The sequence below is a fragment of the Thamnophis sirtalis genome, unplaced genomic scaffold (genome assembly GCF_051295495.1).
Source record: "Thamnophis sirtalis isolate CommonGarterSnake01/CBP01778 unplaced genomic scaffold, rThaSir2_p1.2 scaffold_15, whole genome shotgun sequence".
Lineage (NCBI taxonomy): Eukaryota > Metazoa > Chordata > Lepidosauria > Squamata > Natricidae > Thamnophis > Thamnophis sirtalis.
The window spans coordinates 1,800,058-1,825,941 of record NW_028261395.1 but is presented as its reverse complement, the minus strand read 5'-3'; the positions used below and the strand labels follow the sequence as shown (position 1 = coordinate 1,825,941).

Genomic DNA, 25,884 nt, shown 5'->3' with positions numbered 1-25,884 from the left:
CATTATGCATTTTCTGCATTGGATATGATTAGGCAAAAAAAAAAAACCCCACCCCTTTTGCTTGCAAAAGAAAATGAGATTGTTCAGTTTTACCCGTTAGGATTGCCCAAAATATTTTCTACTGTTCAGGTTTTTTTTCCTAAGTAGGAAAATAGAAAAAAAAAGCATATTTCTCCTCCTACCCCGTTATATTTCCTACGTAGGAATTCCTGGATTCTATAGATGAGGACCAGAAACATTCGTGGAAAATGGATTACTCACAAAGGTTTTTCCAGTGCTCTAATTTCCCTTTTAATATAGAAGTTTCTAAATAAAAAATAAAAATCGGTTATAGAATGGAAAGTGATCCCTCATACAGAAGTGTTCACAAGGAAGTTGACATCTGTGACTTGAACACATGGCACAGAGAGGATGTTATAACAAAAAAAAAAAAACAAGAGCGGCTAATTGTAATTATTCAAACAGAATCAACCCAACCCTGTAGCTTGATGTCGCCTCGGTGAACTATATTAATCTAGAATGTTTGTTTAATCTATGCTGCAAAGCTCACGTCTGTCGATTTATTTTCTCTCTTTTTGAAAACAAGGGCTTTGGGGAAAGAGCTGAATTCGATGCGTAATCTCTGGTCCTGTTTATTCAGCAGTCGAGTTTCTTATCTGCCTGATGACAAAGGCATGTTCACTTTTTTTTTTTATCTTTTGTTCACGTGGGGCGGATCCGGGCTTCATGGAAAAGCTGCCCCAGCTTTTCATGCATGAATAGGACTTACATAAAACATACGCGCACTTTAAATTGTGCCTTGCTTACTAAGTCTGTGAGCGTGGCTTTTAAGTGTGTGAGCCAAAGAGAAGCATATGTATTTTGTGTGTGTGTGTGTGATGTCAAAGCACCTGGTATGCTCAAATATGGGAAGGAGCATATTGCTTCCCTTTATTTATTTATTTGTTTGTTTATTTATCAGCACCAGAGGTAGGTTCCTGCCAGTTCGCACCTATTCGGTAGAACCGGAGAAAGGTGGCAAGAAAAGTCATAAAATGAAGCAAAACTCACTTAACAAATTTCTCACTTAGCAATATAAATTCTGGGCTCAATTGAATCATAGGTCTAGGACTACCTGTTCCTACCGTAAGCATTTGAATTAAAAAACTTAAGTGTTCAGTTTTTTCACGCATTGTCTTGTTTCATGAGGAGGTAGAATTATCAGAAAGAACCTAGGAAGTTAGACCTGCTAAGGAAAAGAACAGTTTAAACCTGATATGTGAAAATGTGTACCAAGGCCCTGAATTTACATGGTGATTCCAGCATTGTGACGAAGGATCACATTTGAGATGCATTATGGGACTTGAATTGCGGTCCTAAATTTGAATTCTTTCCAAAGGGGCAAAATAAGAATATGGATGCAAATAAGAGCTAAATAATAATTGTGCCCACCCTTGAGTTGAATTCCCTTGTGGTGCAGGGGGAATAAACAGTGCCCCTGTAGAATAATATTTGCAGAGCAGACATTTCAAATAACATATTCCATATGCACCCTACTTGTGGCTGGGATACGATATTGAGATATATTTTTTCCTAATATCCAAGAAACTAATTTATCACCTCCTGAGAAATTAGAATGATAATATGTTATTTTTACTGTGCTTAAAAACTGAAAAGTAAACTCTGAATTCAGCAATTCAGAATGTTGTAAAAGCATGCATGGGCCAGGGGTGTATGGAATGGAGTGGAGTGAAGGAAGGAAGGAAGGAACTGATTTCTAATGATCTGGTCCCTCAACTTAAAAGTGAAATCTTCTTGATATAATATAGATATAATAACTGAACACAAATCTCAAGTTTATTGTCTTTTCTAGTGTGACAGTTTTTTCCCCCCGAAACAATATTTACATGCACATTTTCCAAAAGAAATATTGAAAAAACTAGATTATCAAAAGAATAAACCACATTAACTAGAACTGATTTTTTAAATCTTTATATATTTTCCATTCCTTTCAAAGCCTACTTTATTTTAGAGCAACGTTCTATTAAAATCAGTAATTCAATTGTTTTCTTACATTTTAGCTGAAACGTTTCATACATGTCATGTTGAGGAAAGCAGGGAGAACAATTTGCAGTTATTCATGGTTACGGTTCTTCAATCTCATGAGTGAGAACCTACTTTGATTTTACATAAAAGGCCTTGTTTTCGCCAATTATTTATCATTTAAATATGAAAAAAACAGAACTAGACTTGTTACAGGTACTTTTTGTAATGTTGAATGATAATGAAGCTTTTTTTTTAAACTTCAGAAGTAATTTTGTCAATATATAGGAAGTTGTTTATAAAATAATGCATGCAAGTACACATCCAATTTATTTCAAAATGTAGTGCTCTGTTGCATGTGAATAATAATGAGCTCTGTGTTCCTCTTCAGAAGCATAGTCTAAAGGCAAGCCATAATTATAATCAATTGTTACAACCGGTAATCTTTTCCCCTGGCTCACCTCTCTCTTAATTTCACACTCATATTCCCTTCCACTGCACAATGAGATTGAACTCGGTTCCTGATGTGAAGATGAAGAGTGAAGGGTTGGGTGAGAAGAATATGGAACAAATCTAGCTTTTCCTCCTCTGTTAATTACCTCCGAAGGATGGATTTTCCTGTAATCGTCAGGGCAATCAGATCTATAATATGAAAACAATTATTAATCAAATGTTGTGAGCAAAGTAATTTGTAGCAAGGAGACATACAAACATTGCTTTTACTTTAGTGAAACAACAAATAGCTAATTCAAAGAAACATATCAGAATGTACATGATTTTACGGGATATTCTTTAGAGAAAGAGTCTTTCAGAATAAATGTAGAAAATGCCTTTTTTTTCAAATTATACTAATTACAGGTTCTGTGTGATAATCCTTTGTCATTGGCTTTCTAATTTCAAGCTGTTTTACTGAAATATGTGATGGGACAGATGCTCAAGTATGGAAAGATTCCAATTTGCCCAGTATCCTCTCTAGAAGGATTCTTAATCTTTTTAATAACATGGGACATGCTTCATGTACAGTATTGGAAAACATTCCTTAAATCTACTCACACGGAACTGTCAATTTACAAGTATTTCACAATTTTCAACCAGTTGTTTAGTGACTGTTCCAAGAGTTAGTTAATTATGATCCGGTTCTTAAATTCTGACAACTGCTCCCCACCCCCACCCCCCAATCACAAAACTTTGGATGTTTGGCAACCAGCCTGCATTTATGGCCTTTTGCAGCATCTCAATGTCACATGGCTGCAATTTACAACTTTTTGCTAAAAAAAAACCCCTGTTTAATTCCTACTTTCGGCAAAACTGGCCCATAGTGAACAATGGATTGACTTAATGACCCTAGACTCACATGATGATTTGCTTAGTGACCTCTGCAAAAAATGGAATGGGAAGTGCTAATTATGAAATGCCGATATGAATATGACTGCGTTGCTAGAACTTAAGTTATGGGGTTATATGCATTTTTTGTGATCACACCTCTTTTAGGAATAAATATTGCCCTCTCGGATTAAATTAAGAATACATCAAAACGGAACTCAAGAGTTGAATGTTAGCTAAGGCTTTCATATAACCAGAAATAAACCTTTCAAATGATGTATTGTCTTCTTAAAAGACTGTCTTCTTAAAAGACTGTCTTCTTGTTAAATTCGAAAAACTATATACAGTTTTATGATCATACAATGTATGTCATTTTTCAGGACTGGGCTACATTAGGCCTTTAAATAGCGTACCTGGAACCAATTTTAATTAGTTAGTGAACCAAAATAATAATAAATTTTGACAATCACAATTTTACCTGCAAGTTCTAATATAATTATCTTTATCGGAGCCATAATCTTTCCGAAGTAAGGGAGATTCTGTGTAGTACTCCTCATGAGAAGGAAAACGATAGCTTCTGAAAGGAAAAGAATAAACCTTTTCAGCAGAATATAATACTCTAATCAATAAACTACCAAGGGGAAAAAAATCACATCTCCACCACACTGGCTGAGAAGCTACTCTATAAAAAGGGAGCATATCCCACATTCACTAGCTTTGATTATGTTACCTATTTGGGTAATGACATTTCTACAAGCAGACCATCAAGCTTAGAGAAATCCAAGGACCCAAAAGAATAAATTCTTAAAAGAATGTATGTAATGAAGAAAAAATAGGTGTGATACTATACAGGTAATCCACAATTTACAACCACAATTGAGTCCAAAATTTCTGTTGCTAAATGAGACAGTTTTGCCCCGTTTTATGACCTTTCTTGCCACAGTTGTTAAGTGAATCACTGCAGTTGTGGTTGGGAAGTAAGAAAATACAAGGCAAAGAAATGAGATAAGAAATGAAAAGGAAAGTTAGTACCTCTAATTTATGCCGATATCATCTTAGGTCTCTAGACTTATTTGCTTCCATAATATTTATATACAGCTTTATACACTGTCATTTATTCTTTAAACTTTGATCCAGAAAGCCAGTTTGGTGTAGTGGTTAAGGCATTGGCTAGAAGTAATGAAAAACAATAGTCCCACTTTAAACGTGAAAGCTGTGTGGCTGACTTTGAGCCAGTCAGTCTTTCAGTGGTTGTGGGGAAAATAGGAAGATGTATGTATGTATGTATGTATGTATGTATGTATGTATGTATGTATGTATGTAGCCAAGTTACTTATAAAGTACTACACCTGGGAGAAAAGTCAAATTAATAAACTTCCCACCTTTTAAAAAAAATATCATTAATTTCATCCAACATAACTTATTCTGTGGCTTGTTCAGTCTTCTTTCATATATTTTGCTCACAATTCCTTCCTTCCTTCCATAAGATCAAACTTCCTCAATATGTTTTTTTTCCCCATACTGGTAATTTAATTTAGTAGTCAATCCACATTCATTCAGTACCCATTCATTCCTGTTCACGTTTTGTCATGTAACTTTAGTAACTTATTCTCATTGCATTCAACCTTTACATTTCGTGTTTTAGACAGTTTTCAGTAAATATTTTCATAACAGAGAACACAGTGCTTATCACTTTTCTACTAGTAATTGCATGTCTTAAAATTTCCCTATATTTACAAAACATTCTAGTAAAGGTTACAAATTCATCTACCTGAATTTTTTCCACATTTAGATATAGTTTGCAGTCATTCATTCCAAAACTTACTTGGTATTTAATACCTTAATTTTTGGATACATCTTGTTGCAATCATACTATTTACCTATCATTAGCTACAAATTATACAGGATCTCAACAAGGCATTTTCTTCATATAAAAATTCACGTAATTCATGTCCCCAATTAGCACATCTCTGCATCATCACAAGCATTCCTTATAAATCCATGAATATGTGACACAACCAAAGAGACATTCTCTGCTTGATGCTGAAGTTTGTGCTAAGTATTGAATTTATTCTTACATTCATTTCGTTATTTGTTTATAAATCATTTAGATTTTGTAATTTGCACTCCAGTGATTCTGGTGGTGCACAAAGAAACAGAATAACCCCAGATAACAAAAAAGGAAGATGAACATAGATCAGACACAAAACTCTTCACACAGGGAAGCCATATCCCACCTTTGCCCAAAGTCTGGGAAAAGAGCCAAGACATTCGGGCTCGTTTAAAGGACAGCAGGGTTCAAACCTCTGGCAGGATATTAGAATGAAACCAATTTCCAGGCACAGTTGGTTTTGTAAGCAAAGCACATTCATATTTAAAGATTTCTTCGGTTATGCCATCTGTATCTATCCTATCCATACCCATATGCCATCATCTTCCAGAAATGTTCCTCTGGATTCTATTAGAACAATCTTTACATAAAATAATTAATTTGACATCAGAACTCAAAGCAAAGCTAAAGTAATATCTATTTTAACTTCCCAGGACCTTCCGTAGCAGACCTCAAAGTGATTAAGGAAAAAAAAAAGAATTAAAACAGCACCATCAAGTGAGAACTTGTTGAACACGCAGCCAATGATTCTGGGCTCAGAAATTCTCAACAATGGATTTTTAACACATTGCAATTATTAATTGATAGGAATTGTACTTGTAATCTGATTGATTACAATCTAATCTATTAATTGATAGGGTACTTGTAACTTGACTCCCTCCTCGAATAAAAGACCAATTGAGAGTGCATTGGGGCGGGAGAAAGGCGGAACGATGGCAGGAACAACGGGACCAGCACCAACAATGCAGAGTATGCAATTGATGCTCCAGATGATACAAGAGGGTTCCACCACAAAACCACGTTCGACTAAAGCGCGCTCGACGAAACCGCATAGCTGACGTCATCACAGCACGACGAAAAAAGCACGCTGTGAACGCTAAAGCTAAAATTAACCCCTAAACCTAAGCCTAACCCCCCTAAACCTAATCCTAAACCTAACCCTAAACCTAACCCTAAACCTAACCCTAAACCTAATCCTTAACCTAAACCTAACCCTAAACCTAACCCTTAACCTAACGCTAAACCTAACCCTAACCCTAACCCTAACCCTAACCCTTACCTTAACTTGAATTGGCTTGCTTTCAAAGCGCTATTTAAAGCGCCCTTTTTTCTCCGCGGTCACTGTTGTCGCCCTGCTGATGACGTCAGCGATGCGGTTTAATCGGGCGCGCTTTAGTGGAGCGCGGTTTTGTCGTGCCACGATACAAGAGACATTGACGAAAAGCCAAGAAGTGACGGCTACAAATCATGAAGAGACATGGAAGAACCATGAAGAAATGAAAAATGAAATGGGAGAAAGGAAATATCAAAAACGTGGAGGACAAAATTGAAAGGATACAGAATGCCTTAGCAATCAACGAACAGAAAAAACACAGAACATCGAAACAAAAACAGAACAAACAGATCAGAAGATGGAAAAAATTGTATCAAAGTCGCGGACCGGATGCATCACACACCCGCACCCAATTTAGCGGAAGGGAAAAGTCCTGATACGTCAGGAGATGCTGCCGTGATGTGAGTTTGACACCCCTGATCTACAGTGTACAGGTAGTCCTTGACTTACAATAGTTCATTTAGTGACTTGTTCAAAGTTACAATGGCACAGAAAAAAGTGACGTGGCCGTTTCCCATAGTTATGACCGTTGCAGCATCCCTATGGTCAAGTGATCAAATTCAAACACTTGGCAACTGATGGTTTCCAGTTCCATTAATATAATCATATATCAAAAATGTAAACTGGCTAGTATGAATGGATTTACAGAAATGCGTTTTAAAAATTGCATCTGGTTTTGTGTAACACGTAATTCAAACTATTAGTAACCAATTAAAAGCCTGTTTTATTGATTTATATGATCTTCAGTTTTGTTAGTTAAAAGAAAAAATGAACAAATACTATAATATTATTGAAGCTAATCAATAATTCTTCTCACCTTTCAGAATGGTCCTCATATGGCTCATTAATGTGAGTTGAGTGATCATTAAAAAAATTCAGCCTTTGTTCAGGTCCCCCGTTTTGTAAATCTTTCAGCTGTGACTTCTCACTAAAATCGCAGTATGACTGATTATCAAGGAATGGTCTACTTCTTCTATTGGAATCTTCATCATCAAAATCTTCTAATGACAATTTTCTTCGTAATTCACTGTGAGGCTGCTGGTCAAGGAAAGGTATCCTTCTTTGTCCACATCCCCTAGTCACGTACTCAAAATCTCCCACTGGTGAGTGGATATAATCACGAACAGGACAGTTCTGAAACAGCCTTAGTCTTTCCACAGGTCTCTTGTTCAGGAACAACTGGTTTTTGTCCTGCGCGGGTGGCGGAAAACCAATAGGCCGTCGATTGTAAAATGGTCTTTGTCTTTCCCCTCGGCCTCCATTGAGCTGGCTCTCTGTCGGTCTATGATTATAACCAGGAATGTCAGCAAAATGTCTATGAATTTGACTACGGTTCATATTAATGTCTCCACCTGATACATTTCCTGGAAAGTCATCATCAAGCTGGTGGTCTTCAAAAGGTTGGAATCTGTGCCCTGGCTCTCTTGTACTAAATTTTAAATCTTTAATCTCCATTTCTTCTTGGCAGTCATCATGAAACTGGTGGTCGTGGAAATGCCTTTGTCTTATTTGTGGCTGGGGTGACTGCATGTCATCATGAAACTGGTGGGCATGATATGGTTTCCGACGTTGCCCAGGACCCTTATTAATAAAATCAAACTCTCTCAATCGAATCTGTTCCGGTAAGTCATTGGGGCCATCATCATAAACTCTTAGTCTTTTACCAGGCCTGCTAGGGAAAAAGAGTATTATTTTGTAAGAAAATCAAGCGATAATATACACTAACAAAAACTTAATTCTAAAGGGACAAATGTAAATTTATCAAAATCGTTTAGAATTTAGTTTGCCCTTAATGAACATCTTCTCTGACCCGTATGGTACATGTAAATACACTTATGCGTAGGGCCTAATTCTCATTCCCCTGCAAAGCACTTTGAACTTGGCTATGAAAACCTCGCTTTCCGGCTGAGGTTGAGACAGCAAGAAGGCTGGTGAGTTGTCAGTAAGGATTCCAGCTAACCAAAAGAAAACTGCAAAAAAATGTAGGAATGAAGTTTACTTTTGACTGCCTACTTACAGTTTTCTGCACTACTAATAGCAGTGTGAAAATACGAAATAAAAGCTTGACAATGAGTGCATTAGTACTTTTAACGTGTTCAAAAATAATTGTCCCCTCAGGGTTGAATAAAGTATGTGAAGTTATACAAGTTAGATTTATACAATTCTACCACCACATGAAGACAAATACATTTTTGGCAGTTACCTAGCATATTCTTCATTTGGAAATCGATCCATATGTCTGTCTATATCATCTGGCGGTGGCACAACATCTCCATCAGCATCCCACATATTCATCCCCAGGTTGCTAAGGAATTTCAAAAGAGAATATAACACATTTTCTGCTGAGGATACAATGAAAAAAGACAAAAATTGCGTGATTACACTTTATCTAGTGAAAGAAGGGAGAAGTTCTCAGGAGGATGTAAAGCATAAATCTAATGATTATAGGATACTTTTCTAGTCTCTCCCCGAAATGGCTGTACTCTTGTATTTTCTATCAGCATATCAACTTCCTAAATCTTTTAGGATTCACCGTTTGTTTTCCACCTTCTCAATTTGGGGTCTACTTATAGAATATTTAAAAAGGCAATGATTATTCTACCTTTTGTGATCAATTTCAGAAAAAAATAAACACCGAAGCTTATTTAAAATGTGTTAGAACAGAAAAAGGAACATATTCTACGAGAATAGGACTAGACTCACCTTCTCATTGGGTGAGTTTTAAGATCTGTCAGATATATATGACCATCCATATGGTGACCACGCGCTTCTCCAAAAGCTAAACAGATGGCAAGAACATGAGTTATGTGAAACAGGGCTCTTGATGAAAAATGGACAAGCTATTGAGGAAAAGTTCAATAATAGCACGTAATTCAAGAATCTGACTTGGTTTTCTTTAAATTTTGATAATATCCTGATATAGAAATCACTCTTTCAGAACCACAACAGCAAAAGGATGCTTCTCATATAAATGTTCCTGTCAGCTGAGGTTAGCAAATCAGGACCTAGGCCAGTGTTTCTCAACCTTGGTGACTTTAAGTCCTGTGGACTTCAACTCCCAGAATCCCCCAGCCAGCTGGCTGGGGGATTCTGGGAGTTGAAGTCCACGGGACTTAAAGTCACCAAGGTTGAGAAACACTGTGCAGCTCATCCTCCCAAAAAGTATTTTTTCTACTTAAGCACAAGCTAAGATTGTACTTAATATTGATTAAGTCACTAAACATAACCAACTACCTAAAGAAATTATATGAAACATTTATCCTTTTGTTATAGATGTGCTTTTGTACATATAGGAAGGGAGGGCATTTCCATTTTTCAATTTCCTGCTGGAATTCCATCAAGTTCATTTTTGTGATATGAACCTGAGAGCAAAAGCAGGGGGGGAAAACTCTTCAGTTCACACGTGATACTTTGGGAAGTGGTTTTTTTGAATCTCGGTTACAACAGCTAATTCAACCAAATTCAAATTCCATAACCTGGGATTCTGTTAAAAAGGCACGCAAATACCTTGGATTGCTGTTTCTGGATCCCAACCTTCAACATCAATAAGATATCTAAAGGAACACAAATGCAGTTATGGCTTACCCAACTTTTCATTGCAGTGAAAATAATGATTAATTTAATGTTTGTTGTGACACTTGCCTGCATATAAGGTAACCTGTTCTATTGATTCCATTAGTGCAGTGTACTCCAATGAGTTTCTCTATTGGAAAAGCAAAACGAAAATTAAACAACGCAAATGTATAATGTTAATGCATGATGAAAAATAGGGCTTAAAAAAAAAAAAGAATATTGCTCTTTAGTGGGTTCGTGAAATTACATTTCTCTGAAACGTTGATTCAGAACTGGAAAAAATGGGGATCGGGAGGAGGTAATATGACCTCTCCTGCTAAGTGTGATCAAGAAGAGGCAAAACTGATAGAACTAAACACTTCTTGGATTATGAGAGGAGTGGCCTTAAGTTTTAAGCCAGCTTTTTGTTTCGTTTACAGGTGTTTTATGCTATTAAATTTGACACCAGAGATGACAGCTTTGTTGATCCCCATGCAGTTTGGGTAGCCTTTGACTTAACGACTATTCAAAATTACAATGGATGCCACAAAAGTTACTTACAACTTGCAATCATGTGATCACATTTTGGGCATTTGGCAACTGGCCTGCATTTACGGCCATTTGAACCACTCCATGTTTATGACCATTTTGCCATAAACTGGTGTTACTCTTGGTTACTGGCAAAAATCATCCCCTAGAGCAGTGTTTCTCAACCTTGGCAACTTGAAGATGTCCGGACTTCAACTCCCAGAATTCCCCAGCCAGCATTCGCTGGCTGGGGAATTCTGGGAGTTGAAGTCCGGACATCTTCAAGTTGCCAAGGTTGAGAAACACTGCCCTAGAGTACAATGGGTTTGCTTAACGTCCACAAGGTTAGCTTTACAACTGCCATGTTTGCTTAAAGACCACTGGAAAAAAAAAGAGCCATACATTCAGGTTGGTCATGTGATTGACCCACTTTATGATTTACAACTGTAATTGTCAGGTCGTAAGTTGATGACTACCTGTATATTATGTAGAAAGTAGCAGCCTTTCATAACCAAGTGTGGGTGCAAGACATACCATTCCATCTTCTGTGTAGAATGTAGAAATCTATCTCAGGCTATGGTTGATGTTTTTTAATTAGAATAATCTCTCTATATAAATTTGTGTGTTTTCCAGCATAACTCTGGAATGCCTTGAGCAATTTCAACCAAACTTGGTATACAGATGACTTACTCTCTGCAGAAAAATACTGTGGGGTAAGATACCCCTAACACCCCTTGGTGTGTGTGTGTGTGTGGCATGCAGAGCTCTGCTCAGTTCCACTGCACATGTGCGCACGCATCCCCCTGGCCAGCTGATTTTTGAGTCTCTGCCCCACAAGCGCAGGGTGCGGGGGAGCGGCACGAGCCCCCCATGCCCCATTTTTGTTCCCAGGAGGCTGCAGGGAGGCGTACTAGGCCCAAAATGTCGTGCACGTATGTGCCGAGGGCAGGGGGGGAGCCAAGCGACACTACAGATATAATTCATTCCTTTTCCTGTCTAATACAGGATTAGGATAAATTAATACCTGGGCAACAGGCAACAGCTAGTATGTGTATAGAAGGATAATTATTCCTATATGATGGTTGGAATCTAAAGAAATACACAACTTCCAATTGTTCCGGATCTCTAGTATGAAATGATAAAGGCTATTATTTACCATTGTCTGCATTTTCCCATAGGAATTTTCTGACCCATTTTTTAAACTGTAGAATAGTAGGATCATCTGGGACTTCAAGTCCTACAGTAAAAAGTTTCTTATACTCCATACTTTTGGGCAAATCCTAGCAATGAAAAGATGAACAATACTGTAGTTAATATAGTTACTGATTACCAAATATTTTTTTAGCGAGTATTTTAATAAAAGAAATTAAGTACATAATGGCATTAAGTGAACAATCCTATTTTTGTATGTTGCCGCAATTTCAGCTTGTTTTGGTACAAGTTGACCTCCAGACACAAAACTGAATGTAACTTCTGTGATGAAGATCTTTACAATTTTTCCTTCCTCGCTACATTAAAATATTTAATAGAAATTCTGGTAGTGAGAACACCTGTGAATAAAGCCAAACTGTTGTATTGTGGCATGTAACAGCATGACTAGTTTATTGGTTTTAAAAGTGTTATCATGATCACACTCTGATGTCACTTGAAAATACTTTTAACATTTTTTTTAGTAGTAACATTTTATGAGGTTAAGATATTTCATTGCGTAAGTGCCTCCATGACCATTGGAAGGGATGTCTGCAATCTTCAAATTATCCCTGTTTGTTTGTTTATTACGTTTCTTGGCCCAACTCAGCTAAGTGACTCTGGGATGGCTTACAATTCTAAAACTATAAAATAATTTTAATGATTCAAAAACACTATAATGAAAACATCTGTAAAATAAATAAGTACAAATAGCAGCTGTGATGTTTAATCAACTCATAGTAAACTTTGTAACTTTGTAACTTTAATAAAATTTGTATGCCGCCCACTCCCTAGGGACTCTGGGCGGCTCACAACAAAAGCAAAGACATAGAATAATAAAAGTACAATTATTTAAAATAAAATCACCATTCAATCACGTGGGGCTGGATTATTTCTCAACAGCCCCAGGCCTGCCGGAACAGCCAAGTCTTGGTCGCTTTACGGAAGGCCGGGAGAGTGGTAAGGGTCCGGATCTCCGCGCGCAGGTTGTTCCATAAGGCCGGCGCAGCTACAGAGAAGGCCCTCCCTCAGGGGGCCGCCAGCCGGCATTGTCCAGTCGACGGCACCCGGAGGAGGCCCAACCTGTGTGATCTTATTGGTCGTTGAAAGGTAAATGGCAGGAGGCGGTCTCTCAGGTAGCCAGGTCCAGTACCATGTAGGGCTTTAAAAGTAACGACTAACACCTTAAAGCGGGTCCGGAGACCAATGGGAAGCCAGTGCAGCTCACGGAGGATAGGTGCAACATGGATGTATCTGGGTACACCCATTATTGCTCGCGCGGCCGCATTTTGGACCAACTGCAGTCTTCAAACACTCTTCAGGGGCAGCCCCATGTAGAGCGTGTTACAGTAATCCAGTCTTGAGGTGACGAGGGCGTGAGTAATAGGGCCCTTAACCCTTTCCAAGCCCCAGACCCAGTTACACAGCCAAGATTTTAAAGTTTTGTGAAAAGCCAAAAAAGTGTTGGGACCATTCTAATCTCCAAGGGGAGAGTATTCCATAAGTCAGGGGCTACAGCAGAAAAAGGCCGTCTTCCAGTTCCCACTAGTCAACACTCTTTGGCTGGTGGGATCTGCGACATGTCCAATCTGTTGGATTGGATTGGACAGGTGGAAACCCTTGGGGAAAGATGGTCCTTCAGGTTATCCAATCTCAAACCATGTAGGCTTTAAAGGTAATAACCAGCATTTTGAATTATATCTGGAATCAAGCAGCTAAGTTTGATTTAAAATCAATGAATATTTTTGATAAATCTTCTATACTATAAAGACTTCTATACTGTTTACCAGATTCTACTGAATAATGGGATTAATTTCAGAGGAGTCACATGTAGGATTGTGCTGCCAATCTCCCTGTCAACTAATATTCCACTAAAGTAACCAAACATATAACTCTAATGTTCCATTGCAAAAGAACTATGAGAAACACTTTCATTTAAAAAGAGTAGAATACATTTAAAGATTTTTAGTTCTTCAAAATGCATAGTAATATATTGATATACTAGATGAGCTAGCATTTGAGTATAATTCCTTACTGTAAATACAAATTTATGCACTCAGCAGATACTTCCATATTCACAATAGAAGCCTATACAAAGTCCTTGACTTACAACTCATTTAGTTCAAAGTTACAACAGCAATGAAAAAAAGTGATTTATGTCCATTTTTCACACTTATGACCATTGCACCATCCCCATGGTCACATAATCAAAATTTGGATGCTTGGCAACTGGCTCATATTTATGACTGTTGTAGTGTCCCAAGGTCAGGTGATCACCTTTTGCGACCTTCTAACAAAGTGAGAAGTTAGATTCACTTAATGACTGTGTTCTGTTAACAATTGCAGTGATTCACTTAACCTTGCAAGAAAATGGGGCAAAACTCACTTAACAACTTAGTTTTGTAGGTTTGGTGCTCAATTGTGGTCGTTAAGTGAAGGACTACAATATAGCATTGCCTTTGTTGTTTGTGAAGTATTGGCCATTTCCTTCTCCATGATTTGTGCTTCAATTTGTGTTTCTTCCAGCTTCTAGGAAAGTCACAGGACACACAAAGTGGAATGATATGCATCTCTCTCTACCGTACTTCCAGTTCTGCACATGCAAATCTAACATTACATTTTTTTAAATTCTGGAATCCTGGTGAATCTTTCTTTCTCTTCAATTTATATCATATACTGAACTCTACGTTCCCAAGGATGTACCTTATTGCACTTTGCAAAACATGTTCAACAAGAATGTCATGACACCATTAACTAGCATAATGGACTCCCTCCTTCCCTTCCTTTTTTTTCCTATGCTACTTATAGCCTACCCCAAATTGAAATAACTTTTGAGTCATTCACATCAAGTAAATAGAAAAACATAAGAAATAACTAAATTAATATAGAAATAAAAAATAACTACAAAAGAAAGGCTAAGTCATAAGCCAAGATAAGCATCCAGAGTCAGCCACATGGACTCAAAAGTAACTTGGAAATCAAATAACCGTATTGTAATTGTAATTGTAATTGTAAAAGTTTATTTATATGCCGCCCTTTTCCCTGGAGGGACTCAGGGCGGCTCACAACCCAAAGGGGAGGGGGAGACAAACTTTTAACATATAAGACAATACATAATTAAAAACACAACATTCATACCATTCGGGCGGGTTACAGTCTTAGCCCCAGGCCTGACGGGATAGCCAGATTCTGAGGGCTCTGCGGAAGGTCTGGAGGGTGGTGAGGGTACGAATCTCCACGGGGAGATCGTTCCACAGGGTCGGAGCTGCCACTGAGAAGGCTCTCCTCCGCGTAGTTGCCAGTCGGCATTGACCGGCAGATGGAACTCGGAGGAGGCCTAATCTATGGGATCTAATTGGTCGGGTGGAGGTAATTGGCAGCAGGCGGTCTCTCAAGTACCCAGATCCACTACCATGTAGGGCTTTATGGGTGACAAGTAGCACCTTGAAGCGCACCCGGAGATCGACAGGTAGCCGGTGCAGCTCGCGGAGGATAGGTGTTATGTGGGTGAAGCGAGGTGCACCCACAATCGCTCGCGCGGCCGCATTCTGGACTAGCTGAAGTCGCCGAATACTCTTCAAGGGCAGCCCCATGTAGAGCACATTGCTCTGTTCTAAAGAGCTGCAACAGGGTGGGGGCTGCTTCTTGGAGAAGACCATTCCATAAAATCGAGGATGCTATATAGAGCAATGTTCCCTAACGTTTCTGGCTCTGCGGATTGGCAGCGGCGACAACAGCAATGGCGAGGGGGAAAGGGATAGTTTCCTGCACGTGCCCGCCACTTGCACAAATGGAGCTTCGTGAGCTCGCCCGCTTGTGTAGCCCAGTTAGCAGTTAGACTTATATACCGCTTCATAGGGCTTTCAGCCCTCTCTAAGCGGTTTACAGAGTCAGCATATTGCCCCCAACAACAATCCGGGTCCTCATTTTACCCACCTCGGAAGGATGGAAGGCTGAGTCAACCCTGAGCCGGTGAGATTTGAACAGCCGAACTGCAGAACTGCAATCAGCTGAAGTAGCCTGCAGTGCTGCATTTAACCACTGCGCCACCTCAGTTCCCAGTGGGTCGCAGACCAGCCCGGGGGTTGGGGACCCCTGCTATAAAGAATACCTGCTCTCTCTCTTATGCCTATTAACTTTCTCTTGATGAACAGGCCAGGGGGGAGGTTCATTCCCGGTGAAGCTTTGCCATTATTATAGAACAGTTCTTCTCACGCTGAAGACTGAAAATTCAACCTATTTCTAAGTCAGTATTGGGAAAAAAAATGCTTCTATTATCCCCAGCAAATACTAATTTACTATTACCTTGATATCATAGTATCTTGTTGTATATGTTAAATCAATGATTAAACCAAGCTCCGTATTGAAAACTTTCACTGCAGCAATGAGATCTTTAGGTGTAAATTTTTGTGTCGGTGTAAGTCGATGATTGATTGCCTAGGATGGAGGGAAAAAAAGAAAGTAAGTACAGAATGGAAAGATATTCTTATGCATATAGAAAAATCTAGACTCATTGATTTAAAAAAATAAAAATAAAACTCAAAACAAAGACAAGCATTCAGAACAATTAGGTAGTTGCTAAGTAAATAAATATTTTATTTAAAAATAAATAGTACAGCTAACCGTCCTTTAAGGACTGAAGTTGTTTTTCTTTTTGCTCTACTTGTATGTATTCTTTTACTACAGGGTGATACTGTATAAATATTTCATATTTTATATTTGAATATTTTCATGAAATAAATATTTCATATTTTACATCTCCAGACTGAACAAATGCAGAACTCTGAAAGCATTTGTCCAAAGCCATGATTCTGAATTAACCATGAATAAGTGAAGTTACTTGCTGTTCTACAGAGGAGTAAGGAAGCAGTGTCTGGGTGGAGTAGCTAATTGTGAAGTAAACATCTTTTATCTTTGCATTTCCATCTTTTTGAAGTATATTTCACAATTTAGAACTCTATATTCTTAGATAATATTACTATTTATCAGATACAGAGTTGCTTCAACAGTAAGATGGGAGGCATATAAATATATGGCAAACAGAAATACCCTTTCTTCCATTTTTGACGAACACCATCCATAGTAGAACTAGGAACAGTGCTGTCCAAATTGGAAAAAAAAGTCTGTTCCACCTATTATGTTTTCAAATTAATTCATATGTGAACCTTTTCATTAGGTTTAATGAGCAAGCAAAAGCTAAGTTACATGAATAAAAATATAAGAGGAGCAAATATACAGCATGTGTGTGTGTGTCTGTGTGTGTGTGTGTGTGTATGTGTGTATATGCGAGAGCGCACACACACATATATACAAACTAAATGAAAGAAAAAAGAAAAATAAATATATGTTTGTAAAAGTAAAATCGGGAAGAATACAGTAAGATCTAAATAAAAATAGCCTGTTGTTGAAGTGTTGAAGTGAAGTTGATGAATATGTGCATGAAAGTACAGGTTTAATTATTAATGGAAAGGTTTATAATGCATGTGAAAAAAATGAATTGATGTCACTGAGGTTGTTGTGGGTGTATTTGAAAGTAGAAATCCATTGTGTGATGACAGCGTGGTGACAGTTGCATGTTATGTTTCAGTGTAAGACAATAATGGAAGAAGCAGGAGGTGAATTAGGGGAAATTTTGTGCAATATTTTGAATGAATTTGATCACAGAAAAATGTGCAATTATGGAATTGAAGATTAGCTGTTTAGTATCAAAAGTACAAGTACAGTGTACAAGTACTTGTAAGTTTATTAGATTTTTAAAAACTGAGGGAAGATATAATTCCTTCATTAAAGTAAACGCCGACCATACTATCACTGTGTGAAAACCATATAATTGGTCTTATTTAATAGTACACCAAAGGCTCTTATCCTTTGAAGGGAAGGTTAATAGTCAGCTGTCCAAAAATTCAAACTTAACTACAAGGGTGCTATATTTTTGGCCAATGTACTCTGAAACATCTCTTTAAAACTAAATCTGTATTATTGCATAGATTCTACTCATAGTCAAACACTGATTATATAAAATGAATCTCACTTTACTGATTTTCTTTTTTAGTTAATATAACTTCATAGAAATAGTGTTTATACATACCCCTTTTAAGGGTACTTTAAAAGCAATGAATCGAGTTCCTGGTATAGGTTTTCCAACTGGTGATACATTCCTCCATCTAATAAAAAGAAAATATATCTTTACATATAGAAATGTTAAAAAAAATTATGACTGCAATGCTTTGTAGAAAACAGTTCTGCTCTGATACAGCAATTCAAATTACTGAAATAATCACTCATGGGAAAAGAACTTGGGAGTCTGAATCTATAGAAGCTACATTGAACTGGATTCATCCACCTCTTAAGTTCATCCACCTCTTAAGTCTCCAATCAAAATGACAGTTTCTGCTAAAATTGGTAATTTAAAAAAAATCATTTACATACATTTCTTAATGTTGCCAAGCTCTTTGCAAGTATGCAAAAATCTTTAATCAATTCTCTTCCCCTCCTCACTGCTATTATGCTGGGCAAAAGGAGTTTCACTCCAAATAACAATTCTCAACATACTACGGTCTTTTTTAAGTTTTCAGGAAATGACAGTAATGAAAGAAACAAACATTCCCACCCCAACTAGACATGGTTTCATTCCAGAGGTAGGTTCCTACCAGTTCGCACCTATTCGGTAGAACCGGTTTGTCAAATCTACCGAACCAGTTAGAAGAGGTTCCATCAGTGGACCCGGAAAGCAGGCCACACCTACAGAAGAGGTTCCAAAGATTTTTGAAACCCATCATTCACACATACACACACACACACATACACACAAAGAGAAAGGAAGAAAGAAATAAAAAAAAGAAAAAAGAAAGTGAGAGATGAAAGAAAAAAAGGAAAAAAAAAGGACAGAGACAAAAGGAAGGAGAGAGAGAGAGAGAGAGAGAGAGAGAGAGAGAGAGAGAGAGAGAGAGAGAGAACACATGGCCGGCAAGCCACTCCCACCAGGTCACATGGCTTGCAAGCCACTCCCCCAAAGGCCACCAAAGGAGGCCGCCAAAGGAGGCCACACCCACAGGGTAGATTCGAAAAAGTTTTGAAACCCACCACTGTTTCATTCACTTCTTCTTTCATTCACTTCTTAAGCAAAAGTACCATGTTTCCCTGAAAATAAGACCCAATCTTATTTTCTTTTAGGCCTCAGAATAAGAATCAGGTCTTATTTTTGGGGGATGTCTTACCCGTTTACCTTGGGATCACTGCAGCCAGGCCTGACGTGTGTCATGTGTGTGCAAGCAGCAGCGTACCATATGTATACTTGGCTCGCATTCTTTTCTGCCTTCTCAGACGGGAAGCAGGAGTGAGAGAAAGCGCAGTCAAGTGGAAATGGTTGGAGTGAACTTAGCAGAGTTTAGCCAAAAAGAAAAGGATAGCTGATGGTAACTTTTTAAAACATTTATTCAAAAAAAATAATAATAATAATCCAGAGATCGAAACTGTTTTAATCAGCTGAAAAACAGTTTGGAGATAGCTTTACAGTTCAGAGACAGCTAGCATGGGCTGCGCAACAAGCCATGTGGCGTCTGGCCACGAGTGGTCGCAGAAGTCAGGCAGCAGTGCAACAGGTGTCGGGGTATGGGAGGCCTGGCTGTGGTGGTCCTAAGTTAAGCAGGAGAGGGGCCAATGGGGTAGCTCCACCCCCCCTCCACCCCAGCTTGATTTTTACACATGTGCCTCATTCCACCTCATACAACCAGACGTCGAGTGGGACTTAACTAGGCTTGTTTTTGGGGATATGGCTTATATTAGGCGCATGGATGAAAATCAGGCTAGGGCTTCTTTTGGGGGTAGATCATATTTTCGGGGGGGAAACAGTAGTTTGACCATGGTATAAACTAGTGAGGTTCGTATATTAGCCTTCGGAAGCAAAGCTGTATGGTTTATTTATCTTTGTAAATAGAAAAATGCACTGGATCTAATGAAATCTTAATCCATGATCCAACCACTTGTGAACTCCACCAACTTCAGCCCCACTTAAGAGTACTGTAGGAAGATTTGTCCTTAACGTTTTGCTTGATATACAACAGAAATACACAATCTGAGAGCCAGGGCCTACAAGCAGCTAAATCTTGGCTAATGTTTTCAGAGCCCCACCAAGAATTCTGCCAACTTCAAATTTTTAATGAGACAAATCAGGGAAAAGATTAAATACACAAAAATTACATTCAATTTAAATGAAGACAAGGGATTTGTGCCTGGTCTCATCCACTTCTACACCTGGCCCATATATTTCATTTCTTTTGGGTTTTATGGGGACAAAGGCAATGAAAGGAAATATGTTCCAGGAGTGGAATCTAGTATAACATTTGTTAGCATTGGATTCAACAGAATGGAGATGCTCCTTATTTTAAATACATTTTAAGAAACGTATATGTATATTGTACATTTCATTCTTTAAATTAAAGTTGAGGAAATACAGAATGATTTGCAGAAATTATTTAACATACTATATAACAACTTCTTTCCTGAAAAAGATTATCTTTTGATAAGTCTAAACTATTATTACATAAAACATTTATAAAATTTGAAACTGCAAGAAGCTGGTCAATTTAGAAACCTATTAAAACATGCATTGTCAAATGAAGAGTCATTCTGTTCTAGCATATTTATTGCAAACTGATATCTTATGCAGCAGCCATAAACTAACATAATAATGCAAAATGTTTTTTTATCAAGATATATTGAAATCCTGCAATATCACATACGCATAACACAAATATTGAATTTTTAAATAAAAGCACCAATCTGCCTGGAAACTAATATCTGGAAATAATTTGGAATTAGAAACTCTACTGGTTATGGCTGGAATAAATGACTGTGGATTGATCGAGATTATGAGCTAGTCATCTCAGCATGTACAGGTAGTTTTCAACTTACAACCACAAATGAGCACCAATTTCTGTTGCTAAGCGAAACATTTAAGTAAATTTTGCCCCACTTTATTAAGCTCTTTGCCACAATTGTTAAGTGGAACACTGCAGTTGTTAAATTAGTAACGTGGTTAAGTGATTCTGCCTTCCCTATTGGCTTTTCTTGTCAGGTGGTCGCAAAAGGGGATCACATGACCCTGGGACATTGCAACCATCATAGATATGAGTCACTTGCCAAGTCTCTGAATTTTGATCATATGATCATGAGGATGCCGCATTGGTCGTAAATGTGAAAAATGGTGATGTCACTTTTTTCAGTACCGGTGTAACTTTGAAGTCACTAAACAAACTGCTGTTGTGAGGACTACCTGTATATATGAAAGTTTCCGTGAATTTTTGTCCATTCTTTTGTAATTAATATATTTCTAGGACATTTGAAGTTGTAAGAGGTGAAGCAAAAAAGATTTCAGCTGAACAAGTTTCTGGAATGTTTTTGTGGGTCTAAGAATTCTTTTTTTTAAAAAAAGTTTCAGGGAACTTTCCCTTAGGGATCTTGATGCTAATTCCCTGGGAAACACCTGAACCAATTTCCAGTAGTGGTACCTGTTTGTTCCCTTTCCTCTTCTTCAGAGATCCTTCCACTAACCCCTATGGCATTGTTTCCCAAACTTGGCAACTTGAAGATGTCCGGACTTCAACTCCCAGAATTCCCCAGCCAGCGAATGCTGGCTGGGGAATTCTGGGAGTTGAAGTCCGGACATCTTCAAGTTGCCAAGTTTGGGAAACAATGCCCTATGGGAAAGCAGTTGAGGTGATGGACCAACCCATCCAAGCAGGTTTTCAGCCTTTATAAATGTTGCTTTTAACAAAAGTAACTAGTTCCTCTAGTTTACAGATTGTTTGTTTTCAAAACCCACAAAAATCTCTATAGTGCTTGTTTTGATTAATTATGAGGATATTTATATGCTATATTTATATATCTATATGCTTCCCAGTAAACCTAGCAAATTAAAGAGAACAAGGGAAAAAAGACCCAGGTAGCAGTTGATAAAATACAGCAAGGATGGAATTCTATTTAAAAAAACAATAATTTTATTCGGATTTTAAACAGAAAGATTACTTTCAAGTTTAAAGTAAGTCATTCTTCTGCTTGGGATGCTATCAAAGATGTACTGATGTAACTTTAGAGAGAGGGGGGGCAAAACTACTGTTTCACATGCATCCAATGTTTAATGAAATACTTTCAATTAATGTTTAATTCTTTTAAAAAATTTGTGCCATTCTCTCAGAAAGAGGGAGCAAATGAGCAATTACTTCACAGCTATGAAACCAGGTACTATATAATTTATTTTCCCCTCATTTTTTCCCCACAGTAGAACCTCTGGTCACAACCATAATTTGTTCCATAAATTTGATCGCAAACTGATTTGGTCATGACCTGAAACTAATTTTGGAAATTTGGTGCTTTCAAAAACAATGGTGTGGAAGGGAATAGACTGGGGAAAAAAATGTGATTTTTTTGGTCGGAACCCGATTTGGCAGTGGTCAGAAGTGTTCGTGACCAGAGGTTCTACTGTATTATCTGACAAAAAGTTATTATTTAAAATATTTTAATACTCTTATTTTTCATATGTGCTTATAAACATTTGCCCCGGTGTTCAAAACTGATTAACTATAGCTGATTGGTGAAATAAAGAAACACATAGAACAATCAAAAAAATTTTATTGGACACTCAAGTCAGAAATACAAATAAGACAAAGCCTTGAAGCTAGTTAAATTCCAGGTCTGAAGGGTGGTCTGACAAAATGTTCACAAACTTCATTGATTACCAGCTGGCTTCCAGGTGCAATTCAAAGTGCTGGTTGTCATTTATAAAACCGTTCATGGAATAGGGCCTGGTTATTTGGGGGGGGGTGCCTTTCTCTGTTCCTGCCAATTCAATGCAATCAGGCAGACTGGCTGTAATATGGCTCTCTTAAGTAAGATGTTGCTATTGTCATTGCCAACTTGTGGGAACAAGGAACCAGACCTTCTTTGTCACAGTTCCTGCCCACTGGAGTAGAATCTGCACAATGATACATCTAGCTCCTATTCTTCAAAAGTTCTGTAAGTCTCTGAAAACCTGGATCTGTTCCCAGGGCGATAGTGTTTGTGAAACTCATGGCAATGTTTTGGTTTTTATTTAGGTGGTTTTACAGACCACTTTTTAAATATCATGTGTTCTTTTAAAGTTATAAACTGCTCAGAATCTTTCTAGAATCTGGTCACCTTGAAATTTAATAAATAGCATAACAAATACTAATCTTACACTTTTTTCTTATTTATATTTTTGGCTAATAGTTTTTGCAATATTTCTTTTAATGTTAAGCTATTATTCCCAATTCAACATTTTACTAAATGTTGGGACTATTAAGATGATCAGTTTATATCCATTTTAATTACTAAGTATCTTTTCAGCAGTTAATTGACTATTCAAACTGATTCAGAAAATAAGCAATGCGGCTTTCAATGTTCAATATTACCCTACTGAGATTTTCTAAAAATCTGCATTATTATTAAAAATCAATTAAATAACACTAGCAACATTGATAATAATGGACAAGGTAAGAAGGCAATAGAGGAGAAGCAGGAAATAATTAAGCAATAAAACTTAACACGTTTTTGCTTCAGGAAGTAATAAAACTAATTTCAAGTAATACTGCTTGATAATATCACTTATGTTTTGTCGTATAATGTCATTTCCGGCAAAACTTCAGTGAAGATTGAAGATAGTCACACTAGCAAGTTCATTAAACATCTTTTTCAGTTTATTAAGCTTAAAATGTATTCAGGTATTTTGCATGTCAGAAGAACAGAAATAATGTAATATATTTGCAGGCTAAGTTAACACTATCAGACATTAATAAAATAAATTGCCACTGGGACAAAAATCTTGCAAAAAGAAAACTAAACCACATGTCCAAGTGAAGACCAGTTCTATGAAATTACAGAAAGCGCTCTTGTTTAATCCAAGGTAAACTGAACAGCATGTAATAAACCTGAGCCATCCCATGGTATCATGTTATTCTAGATGTTATTCTAGATATAGAGCCGAGGTGGCGCAGTATAGAGCCGAGGTGGCGCAGTGGTCAGGGTACAGTACTGCAGGCCACTTCAGCTGACTGTTATCTGCAGTTCAGCGGTTCTAATCTCACCAGCTCAAGGTTGACTCAGCCTTCCATCCTTCCGAGGTGGGTAAAATGAGGACCCGGATTGTTGTTGGGGGCGATATGCTGGCTCTGTAAACCGCTTAGAGAGGGCTGAAAGCCCTATGAAGCGGTATATAAGTCTAACTGCTATTGCTATTGCTACTGAAGTTACCTTGATATCAGCCTTCTATGCCACGCCATTGACATCACTGCGATTATAGAGTTAATTTATTCCAAGTCCAAAGTTGAGGATACAGGAGGAATAGGAGATACTGAAGGCTGATGGAGCATTATAAAATGTGGGATAAAATACTTACCTGGGGGGATGGTAACCTGCATGCCCCTGTTATCATACTCACCTTGTCTTGCAGTAGAGATTACAAAGATGATTTTGAGACAAGAGAGAAGCAGGCGGGGCTGTCAGAGCCCTCTCCCCCTTTTATCTCTCTATAGGCTAGACAGTACTTATACAATACTTACCCATTAGGGATAGTATTCTTCTTTACCATGCTCAATGCTGGAACGGACAAGAGAGCAGGAGCCAGCAGAGAAAATGGGCAGCACTGCAGCAAATGAGAGAGAACCGCGCAGTTAACACGGTGCCAATCTCTTTCTTGAAGTCTTACAGGATCGCCCTGAAGGACCCACATTAGATGGGGTTTCAGGCGGCTTTGTTTGGAGAAACCCAAGTCTCGTTTAGAAACACTCAAGCTTTTGAAACAAAGGCAAAGGCCAAGCCTTTTCTCACCATTGCTGCTTAGCATCTGCAAGGTCCTTCCTTTCATGGTTGGCATTGTTGGAGAGGCGCAAAAGTGAGAGAAAAGTAGCACAGCAGCAAGGGTGCTTTAAAATTCCTTTCAACAAACCAGCCCTTTTTTGTTTTAAAGCAGTGTTTTTTTTCCTCCCAAACTTGGCCAGTTAAGACCTGGATTGTTGGGGGGCAATATGCTGACTCTGCAAACCGCTTAGAGAGGGCTGAAAGCCCTATGAAGCGGTATATAAGTCTCACTGCTATTGCTATTGACTGCAGCTCTGCAGTTCGGCTGTTCAAATCTCACCGGCTCAGGGTTGACTCAGCCTTCCATCCTTCCGAGGTGGGTGAAATGAGGACCTGGATTGTTGGGGGCAATTTGCTGACTCTGTAAACCGCTTAGAGAGGGCTGAAAGCCCTATGAAGCGGTAGATAAGTCTAACTGCTATTGCTATCGCTATGAGTTGGTTTCCTGCTTGAGCAGGGAGGGGAAGTTGGACTAGATCCCTTCAAGACCTCCAAGGTCCCTTCCCAACCCCAGTTAGTCTGTTAACCGCCAGAATTCCCAAGCCAGCCAGCTGGAGAATTCAGAGAGGTGGTCCGCCATCTTAAAGCAGCCAATTTTATTTTATTTTACTTTTTTTGGGGTGGGGTGGGGGAAAGAGACCACTTCGGCAAACCAGGCGCAGCAACCAAGAGGGGCCTTCTACTACCTCTTTGATTTGCCCTCATGGGCCAAGCAGCTGACGGGACGGGGAGACAAGAGCAATGGGGGGGTCAAGCCATGAGGGGAGAGGGGGGGCAGCTGTCCTACGGCTTGAGAAGTACCATTGGGAGAGCATCAAGGGCCCGTCTCCCGCCGCCGGCGCAGCAAAACTGCTCGCCGGGCAGCCGACTTCCAAAGAGACGGCGAGGCCTTACAGCAGCCCTGCCCGTTGCGGCGGCGGCGGCGCCAGGGGGACACCCTCATGTCCCCTCAGCTTCTCCACAGAGAGGATGGCTTTTGGGCCCACCGCGGTGAAGGCGGCGGGCAGCTTTCGACGACCCGAAATTTGGGAAGCTACCGAGCCGCAGCTTCTGCGAAGAACCAGAAGCGGAGCGAAGGCCGCGGCCGGTTAAGGGAAACCCGGCATCTCGTACCCTCAGGCGGGAGTTTGTTTTGCAAGCCGGGGCCGGCAAACCGAAATCCCCTCACACGATG

General features: G+C 38.6%; 1 protein-coding gene across 3 annotated transcripts; it reads right to left on the bottom strand.

The window, feature by feature from the left end:
- Positions 1–1,875: 1,875 nt before the first annotated feature.
- On the bottom strand, positions 1,876–25,884 carry LOC106539444 (uncharacterized). 3 transcript variants are annotated; one of them, XM_087702154.1, is made up of 12 exons: positions 25,824–25,884; positions 24,413–24,495; positions 17,926–18,001; positions 16,143–16,274; positions 11,806–11,929; positions 10,212–10,272; positions 10,077–10,123; positions 9,273–9,348; positions 8,773–8,874; positions 7,387–8,241; positions 3,824–3,922; positions 1,876–2,664 (listed from the first exon to the last, which is right to left on the bottom strand). In XM_087702154.1, exons 2-12 carry the CDS (start codon positions 24,439–24,441, stop codon positions 2,352–2,354), a joined length of 1,914 nt encoding a protein of 637 aa, XP_087558280.1. In that variant the 5' UTR covers positions 24,442–24,495; positions 25,824–25,884; the 3' UTR covers positions 1,876–2,351. The 3 variants fall into 3 exon arrangements, with proteins under 3 accessions (XP_087558280.1, XP_087558278.1, XP_087558279.1); XM_087702152.1 differs by lacking the exon at positions 25,824–25,884 and having other exon boundaries at positions 24,413–24,866; XM_087702153.1 differs by lacking the exon at positions 25,824–25,884 and having other exon boundaries at positions 7,387–8,238; positions 24,413–24,866.

Coding starts and splice junctions, on each gene's coding strand:
- LOC106539444 (XM_087702152.1), bottom strand. CDS start 24,726: ATGCCAACCATGAAAGGAAGGACCTTGCAGATGCTAAGCAGCAATGGT. Junction 18,002..24,412: donor AAGAATACTATCCCTAATGG/GTAAGTATTGTA, acceptor TCTTTTTATTAG/ATGGAGGAATGTATCACCAG. Junction 2,665..3,823: donor AATTATATTAGAACTTGCAG/GTAAAATTGTGA, acceptor TTCATATTATAG/ATCTGATTGCCCTGACGATT.